Source organism: Cibotium barometz, chromosome 32, assembly GCF_041138505.1.
Source record: "Cibotium barometz isolate CiBa-2024 chromosome 32, ASM4113850v1, whole genome shotgun sequence".
Classification (NCBI taxonomy): Eukaryota; Viridiplantae; Streptophyta; class Polypodiopsida; order Cyatheales; family Cibotiaceae; genus Cibotium; species Cibotium barometz.
In genome coordinates, this window is record NC_141077.1 from 52,843,769 (window position 1) to 52,852,737 (window position 8,969).

General features: G+C 44.7%; 1 protein-coding gene across 1 annotated transcript; it reads right to left on the minus strand.

Moving 5' to 3' along the window:
* Positions 1 to 963: 963 nt before the first annotated feature.
* LOC147620332 (pentatricopeptide repeat-containing protein At2g30780-like) lies at positions 964 to 3,555 on the minus strand. Its single transcript, XM_086772543.1, has 2 exons — positions 3,054 to 3,555; positions 964 to 2,634 (listed from the first exon to the last, which is right to left on the minus strand). Exons 1-2 carry the CDS (start codon positions 3,486 to 3,488, stop codon positions 1,513 to 1,515), a joined length of 1,557 nt encoding a protein of 518 aa, XP_086628669.1. The 5' UTR covers positions 3,489 to 3,555; the 3' UTR covers positions 964 to 1,512.
* Between the last annotated feature and the right edge of the window lie 5,414 nt (positions 3,556 to 8,969).

Consider the following 8,969-nt stretch of genomic DNA (forward strand, 5'->3'; position numbering starts at 1 on the left):
CCCCAAGCACTGAGCCAGTGGCCGGTGCCCAGCTTTAATAAATGTGAACTGCTAAGGTTATAAAACCTTTGCAATAATAAACAAGGGTTAAATGAATGCTTACCACCTGTTCACATGCCACAAACCTCAAATACAGGGCATTCACACGGCTCACGACTGGGTGTCCCCTTCCCGTGAACTGGACAAGTCATAGCAGGCATTCACACGAAAACAGTTTCAAACACGCAGAGATGCGTGCATACGCATTATGCAACGGAAATCTCCCGTTCCTAGAACCTGTAAATAGTAGGTCTTCCCGAGCACGGAACTAGCTCAATGGGAAGCCTAAACTAGGATGACAATGGGTTCCACGTCTTGGCCACACTAATGGTGACACGAGGCCTGGCCTCCCATAGGCAACGCGAGTCTTGGCCTCAGTACGGGCAACACGAAGCTCGCTGGCCTCCCGTACCTTGGGACGAAATTAGGCGGCCAAATGGTGACATGTGGTGGGGGCCCTTCAGAGGGTTTTTGGGACCCAACACTGTGTATTGCCTCTCTTCTCTCTTTGCACTCTTATTCTCATTGCATTGTGCTACTCATCGTTCAAGGACAAAGGTGCTGAAATTTATTTATCAAAGTATAATCCTCGTCTGTAAGCTTCCGCATGTTACATTATGATCCATGTGATGGCACCAAAGTACAGATATAAGACTTGAAACCAAATCCCTCCCTTGAAAGCCCAATGTGAACCACTATGCCAGCAGAGAGAGAGAGAGAGAGAGAGAGAGAGAGAGTGTAGAAGATACGCATGCATACATCGATACGCACATATATAGGAGGGGCCTGCCCATTAAGATGTCAATATATGTGCACATAAATAGCATGAGTGTGCACGCGTGCATCTATGTACAGAGGTAATCCTCACATGCATAGAACTGTCTATTTTATTTGATGCACACATCAGCCTACTGAGCCTCCATCAGTTCATCAATAATTGCAGTTAATTACTAACACTAACAAGTGATCATATTCTGTTGCTCTTTAAAAAGCAAGTTGATATGACAGGAAGCAGAGACTCAGATAAGCGTTGAAGGATGCTGATGAGCAAAATGCTAGACGAATGTCTACAAAAACAGCACAAAGCCATGCCACATTTCAAACTTGATATCAGGGACACGTGCAAGACTCCAAAGCATCAACTTACTTGGGCTGAATCATCGTTTTTGCTCATGCTCCCTGCTGCCACAATCAGTGAGCCGGTAACTCAGAAATTCATCTTGTGTACATACTCTTTACACAGAGAGCTTGCCAGACTGGGAATTTTCTCTACTTCCTTCCTGCAGAGACATCAAAACCCACAGCTTTCATTCGGCTCAAAACCTCCCCAAATGCTTCATCCAAGTTACCTTTCTGGTATGCGCTCAACAAAATTTGAAACATCCTCAAATTGGGCCGGCACCTTGAAGCCAGCATCCTCTCAAAGCACCATTCCATCTTATCATATTGCCCATGCCAGACTGGGTATTTTCTCTACTTCCTTCCTGCCGAGACATCAAAACCTGCAGCTTTCATTCTACTCAAAACCTCCCCAAATGCTTCATCCACGTTACCTTTCTGGTACACTCTCAACAAAATTTGAAACGTCCTCAAATTGGGCCGGCACCTTGAAGCCAGCATCCTCTTAAAGCACCATTCCATCTTATCATAATGCCCATGCTTGCCATAGAGATAGATCAGGGTATTGAAAATGGAGCGGTTTACATTCCAGCCACAAGCCTCAGCTGCCTTCAGAAAATTCTGTATATTTTCATGTTCGCTTTTCTTAAAATAGGCCTTGATCACAATCAAGGCTAAAGCCGGTGAGAAAGCCACATCACCATTCCTCATTGCATCATCAATCAATGCCTCCATGCTATGCATCCTATCATTGCAGGCATGGCTTCTGAGCATCAGCTTTGACATGCTTGATTGAAAACGCTTTGCTTTTATGCTAAACAATATCTTTTCCATTTTAGAGAACTCCCCCACCTTTTTGTAAGCTGCAACAATGGCTTCTGCAGTGGTTGCCTTCAAAGGATAGCCACGCTTTAGCATCTCCTCATGCGCGCTTTCCATGCGGTCTAGCAGCCCTGCAGCTGCATATCCTCTTATCAGGGTCCTGAACGTGAGTGCGTTTGGCTTGTGGGAGGCATCTCTCATCATGCAAAAAACCTCCTCCATGCGCCACCATATACCAAGCCGCCAATATGCCAACATGAGACAATTGTATGTCTCCACTGAAGGAGAGCATCCAGCATCTATCATTTCATCAAAAGTCTTCTCGAGGTGCTGCAGATGTCGCAGCTTGCTGTAACAAGATAAGGCTGCATTATAGCTTACGAGGTTGGGCTTCAGATCGCTGCTGGTGCTCTCTCGCAGCCGCTGAAAGATCTTCAAAGCCTCCATGCAATCAGATTGCCCGGCATCATATGCATGAGCAAACATGTAGGCATTCTCCACTTCGATGGTCCGAGGGACCATTCTGCTATGCATTTCTTCGTATAGAGCTTTGACTATCGGCAGCTGTCCTAATTTTCCAGCCAGGCGGATGACTAGAGCATACTCTTGAGGCAAAAAGGTGGCATGGGGTTGTTTCTTCTTCCATTCAAAGACCTAAAAGCAGAGAAACCCTTCTCAAAAACCTCTAGCACACTCTTGTAACTTAGGTTTCTTTGAAGGTGTTTGTGTTGCTCCCAGATTTAAAGGGTTTTTGTGTTGCTTCTACGGTTTTGGTGTTGCTTTTAGCGCTTGATGGTGCATTGGGGGTTTGGAACGGTTTTGTACAAGTCAACCCTGAAATAAGAGGCTTGAACAAAACTGTTTCAAACCCCTAATGCACCATGTTGACTTGTACAAAAATGTTCCAAACCCCTACTGCAGCATCAAGCGCTTAAAGCAACACAAAAAACCTAAAAGCAACACAGAAACCCGTAAAAACATGAGACCAACACAGTTCAAAGGTAAAACAGAAATCCCAGAAGGAATACAAAGCCCTCGAAACCCTAAATATAATGAGAAGCGAGAAATGAGACCTGTAGAGCAAGCGAGGGCTTGTAGCCAGACCGGAGGGTATCGAGGAGAAGAAGCCATAGCTCAGGTTTGAGCAAGATCGGCGCGCAGCGAGAAAGAATAGAATCGACTTCTGCTCCATCCTTGGCAGAGGCGAGGGAGCCCTTGAGCTCAACCAGCAATTTCCTAGCCGCAGCATCGGCCACCCTCGACTTCACCACATCGGAGAAGACAGTTTCGACCTCTTCGGAAAGGGTCTGCGATGGAGTAGCACTGTGAAGGGTGGAGCTTCTGCTTCTGCTGCTGAAGAAGGCCGCTGAGACAGAATATACTTTCCTGCGGGCACTTTCTCCTGCTGCTTCTGCTGCCAAAATACCAGCAGCAAGGATACCTTCTCCACAGTGACTGTGTTGAAGGAAATGGAGAAGGGTGCGCCGTGCCCACAAGCCCACTACCATCTCGCAATCATTCAGTTCTTTCGTCCTCGAGTGCAGTGGCAATCCCGTTAAAGGATACTTTTTCCCTTATATTTAATATACCTTCTTTTCTCTGTATATCTCTATCTTACATCTTCATCTTAGCTTCTCTTCTCTACTCTACTCTTCTCTATATTATCTTATCTTATATTATCTTAAGAAAGATTCTCTACTCTTCTCTATATTATCTTATCTTATATTATCTTAAGGAAGAGTTTCACAAAGCCGCAGAATTTGAAGGTTCGGGAAGAGGAGGAGGTTTGGGTAGAATTTGATTTTGGAAGCCTAAAAGACGTGCGAAACACGGGTTCCCAACTAGTACATAATATAGCAGGAGAAGGATTTTGAGTTGCCACTTGTCAAACTTTTTAGAACTGTTCTTTCAACTCACTTTCCTAGACTATAAGTCTTCTTTCTTCTTTCTCTCTTTTCAAATTGCAAATTCAAGTGAACGGCTACTGCCAGCCCTCTCATATTAATGAGACACAACTATATGTTCGGTCAGCCTCTCTCTCTCTCCTTGAGGGCTGTTTTGCTAGCCCTGTCCAAAGCGTTGAGCGCTCTCTCTCCCTCTCTTGCTCTCCAGCTAGTGTACTCCATGAACAAGCTCTCGAAAGCATTGAAGGGGGAGGTGCCCAGATATACTTGGCCGTTAGGTGGCAGTCAAAGAGAGACATGGAGTCCCTTATCTTCGACTCTCGCCTTCCCGTTCTCTCTGCGAGCCAGCTTCCTGGAGCACCAAAAGTGACCCCATCTCAAGTGTGTGCGTGCTGCAGGTCTGGCCAATTCGACTCTCTTGCCTTCCCATTTTCGACAGAGGAGTTGGTCACAGCTATAGCGGCCCGCAAGCTCTGGCCAGCGGCTCCGACGGGGCAGCCTTCATAGTGATGTCTCAGGATAAAGGTTAGCATTATCGCCTTATCCAACAAAGTACCCATTGCTGGAACGCTCTACTCCAACAACCCAGTGGCCCTTTAATTGGTGGCTTCATTCTGCTTCCGCGACGAAGATTTTCGGGGCACTGGCGCCGTCAATTGTGGGATCGCCCTCTCCAGCACCATCGAAGTCATGCTCGCCGTCGTATATGGGATCACCATCTCCGACACTGTCGAAGTCTCTGTCGTCGTCACCTTCTCCTGTTCACTCAACGCCAACTCACGACTATAGCGGCTTGTAGGCCACTCTGCCCAGCGGCTTCGAGGGGCAACCTCTATCGCCGTCGCCTTCTCCTGTTCACTCAATGCCAACTCCAGCACCATCGAAGTTGTGCTTGCTGTCGTCTGTGGGATCACCATCTCTGACACTGTTGAAGTCTATGTCGTCGCCATCACCTTCTCATGTTCACTCAATGCTAACTCATGACTATAGCGGCCCGCAGACAACTCTGGCCAGCGGCTTCGATGGGGCAGCCTTCACACTGTCGAAGTCTCTGTCACCATCACCTTCTCCTGTTCACTCAATGCCAACTCCAGCGCCCGCTTCAATTCCGGTTTTGTACATGGTTTTGCTAGGACGATCACGTGTTTAAGTGCACACGACAAAGGTCCACGTGGTCCCTGTGCTGGATTGCTGCGGTGACAAAGGTCCATGTGGTCCTTGCTGGCATGCTCACAAGAGCAAGCCAGCAGGCTCTTGGAGCTAGCAAGCGCCATGAAAGAAATCGAGATGCGTGCTGACGTGGATGCCCAAATCGATGGCGCATGGCTTGCCTCTACACATCTGGGTGGCGTGGCCATGCCAAACTAGGTGGGGGGTTGACGTGGTGATAGGTATTCTTATTACAATTGTAAGGGGAAAAAAGCAAAGTGATAGGGAGAGCTGCTTTTGCTCATCCGCAGTAAAGCAAGTAATTAAGAAATTAACCAAGCTCGATTCAAATGCATAAACAAAGGGAGAGCTAGGCTGTGCTAGATAATTTAATTGGTTATGCGGAGCCAGGGCATTTTATGGCTATCATGGGTCCGTTCGGTTCAAGCAAATCAACGTTGTTGGACACACTAGTAGGTAAGAATGGGTTGGAGCTCCAACTACCTGATGTACTCAAAGAATCACTTCACTGTTTACAAATACTTGTTTAATTAGCAAATTATTTAATTATGTAATCATCTTCTAAATGATTTGTTTATTAAATTCTTTTTATGTTGCTAACTTTATATGGCACATCTAAATATTGTGCAGTTTTTTAAATTGTTGGTTTCCCATGTCCCACACTAAGAAACACGTTTGAGCATTGTCTTAGATGCATTAACTCTAATTTCAATCGAGTTACTGCCACTCTGAAATGATCTTTTCGTATCCGGGTGAGCTCAAATCCCGGTGTGAAGTATAAAATTGTAAAAACTACATGCGAAATTTATAAAAGTATCACGATTATTTTTCTAAAAGTAAAGGGCTTTTCTTCCAGAACTTATCATAATTTGCAGGTTTAAAACCTTCAGTTTTAATTTTAAAAGGTTACATTACTCAAAGCGCACCACTACACACTGCCAAGTACATAGTAACACAGTAATAATTGTAGCTCAATGCACACAAAAACCCAAGTACACAATGTATTTATACCGTTGGAATTTGAAAATTACTTGCAAATTTCATAGTAGAGTTAAAGGTTTGGACTCTAGCTATAAAAACCTTCAAATAAATTTTTCAAATATACCCCAATAGTAGAGATGGAGGTTTTTCACCATTTGGTGGAGATTTTTTTTATCACACACCATCCTGTAATTTTTTATTACTGCTTATGAATTGCCGAGTATAAATTCTAAGTCCAACTGTGATTGATTACCTTACAACATAGTAGGTGGAATTATTTAATGACCATCATGAAGAAAAACGTTGCACAGAAGCAAAGAGGACAAGAAGCTCAATGCATAGGCAAGTGATAAAAGTATTCGAAGCCGAGGCACCTCTTCAACAAAGAAAATCTTGAGCAAGCTATGGTCCTCTATGAACGAATTTGTGAGCAGGACATCGGGGTCAACCAGAAGCTTTGGAAGCTTAGTTGGGACAGGTCATTTGGGAGCATCAAAGCAACCCACTCTGCGAAGAAGGCGACACTCTGTATCATGACATTGACTTCTCTCTCTAGGTGAATGGATTGTTTACTTTTTGCAAGGGCTTCTTGCTTCTCTGAGTTCATGCACCTTAGTTGTCCACACTCCACTCCTTTTGATCTCTCTTCTAATAGGTTCTACAGTTAGGGCCTGTTTGCATCTTTGAATTTTGTGTTATTGGTGACATTAGCAACTATTTATGTTTTCTATTTCATTAGATGGCTACTTCCCGTCGAAGATTGGCCACGCCACTTCTTAGTATATATAAAGGAAGACACATATCTCTCCACATGTATATGTATGCCAAGTTTGGTGCTCTATTCAAAGCATACAAAGTTTTCGAGGAGCTCTCTTCGTGGATATACATATGCTAAGTGTGGTGCCTTGATATACAAGCATGCCACTTTTAATGCTTTCTTCAAAGTAGTCCATTACCAATATGGGCTTCAAATTATTAAAGGCTCACTCTATGGTTACCATTATACATACATACATACGTACGTACAACTATTTATTTATATCAATTACTATTTATATATACAAAGGGGTAGACACATATATAGTCTTTTTATGTACATATATATGAGAAGAGCTCGATCAACTACACTATGAGCGAGAGAGAGAGAGAGAATGTGACAATGCTGAAGAGGAGTGAGAAAGAGGGAGGAGGGAGGATTCCAATACGCGCGCACACACATACACACAGAGAATGGTGAATCGTGTGCCCAGCTCCGAGCCGTCGGAGAGACAGGCCATGCCACTAGTATATCTAAGAGGGCGTGGATTTCATCGCCACGTGTCCGATTTTTTTAGCATTCCTTCGGCCATGCCCTTTATCACCTTCACCTGCAAATGGTAGATGGCAAAAGGTTTTATTTCAAATATTTCAAATATCAAATTCATGCAGCTCATTTTCAAACGGCTCCTTTTCTCTCTTCCGCTTCCTGTTTGTGTGTCATCAGCAGAGTGGCCTGAGGTGGAGTTGCTCCAGGCAGCATCAACAAGAGGCCCCTTTCATCTCCTTATCAGGCAGCATCAACAGCAGGCCCTCCGTCTCCGGCAAAATCGTCTTAGCACTTGCAATGTCCAGCTCTCTCAGGGGTTAAGTGTGTGGGTAAGCATTTTTTTCACTTGAGATACCACTTCATTTTGTGTCGCTACCCTGCATCTGCGCTCAATTGTCTTCCTTATCGGGCAGCATCAATTTATCTGAAGTGGCCAAGCATACAATGTTGCCGCTATGTTCGGTCAACAGAGAGAAAAGAGGGTTGGACGGGCTAGACGGGAGTGGCAGGACTCAGGATTCAGGAGGCGTAGGTGAGATATCTTCTTTCTCTCTGTACTGCACTTTGTTCCCGGCAGTTCGGCTAAGACACGGGCAAACAACCATACCGTCAATGCCCACATTTAGAAGTTCTATATGGAGCCGCTTCAGAATGTGCAAGGGTTGCAAGTGTAGTTGCAGCGACACTTCCTTGATTTTCTCATAGGAAACATCAAAGAGAGGCAGTCGTTGCTGCTGAAGGATCAGCATCATCTCTGATCTGTTCTAGCATTTTTTGAACTTCATCATGGCCTTCATCAGGACGCTCTTCTCTGTAAGTGCCCCCTTCCTATCTTGGCTGGTGGCCGCGTTGCCAACCACCATCACCTCCCTCCTACATATTTTATTCCTTCGACAACGTGTGGGGTTGATATTTTTTATTTATGCTCCGATTACAATTGCCATGTCTAGCGGACGTGTGAAGACCCTCTTATTGCACCCTACTAGTTGCTCGGGTATCCAAGGCAGTCGTGCCGACCAGGTTTGATGCCGCAAGCTAAATGGGTATGGATCCCGTGAAGCTGTTGTTGCGTAACGAATTGAAATTACTTATATGAGTTAGTAGGAATTAGCAGTTGCTTAATTTAAATCAAATTAAGCACTAAAGCAGGCATGAGCTATCTCTCTCACACACACACCATGCCCCGCCGCCCCTCCCCTAATAAGGTCATGATATGAGAGAGAGAGGGAGAGAGATATCAGATGGAGATGTATGCACGCAGTAAAGTGAGATGATATGGATGGTGTAAATCAAATATTTGTGTAAAACTATTATTGACTAATATCCGCAGGCCATGATGTTGGTGGGCCCCTTTCTCTTTTGTTTGTATTTTTTGCCTTGCAGCTCATGGTGGAGAAAATTTAAAACACACGAAAGCTCACGTTGGAGAAAATCACCATCACCACTTTGTTGGGTGTGCGTCGATCAAGAGCTAGGTTATTTTCTTTCGGCGAAAGAGAGAGAGAGAGAGATTACCTCCAAACATCCCCAATATGCGAGAGAGAAAGAGAGACACCCAAGTCTAACCTATAATTTGCATAAACAAAAACTGTGCACATCTTTTACCCGTCGGAGACGGGTGAGCACTC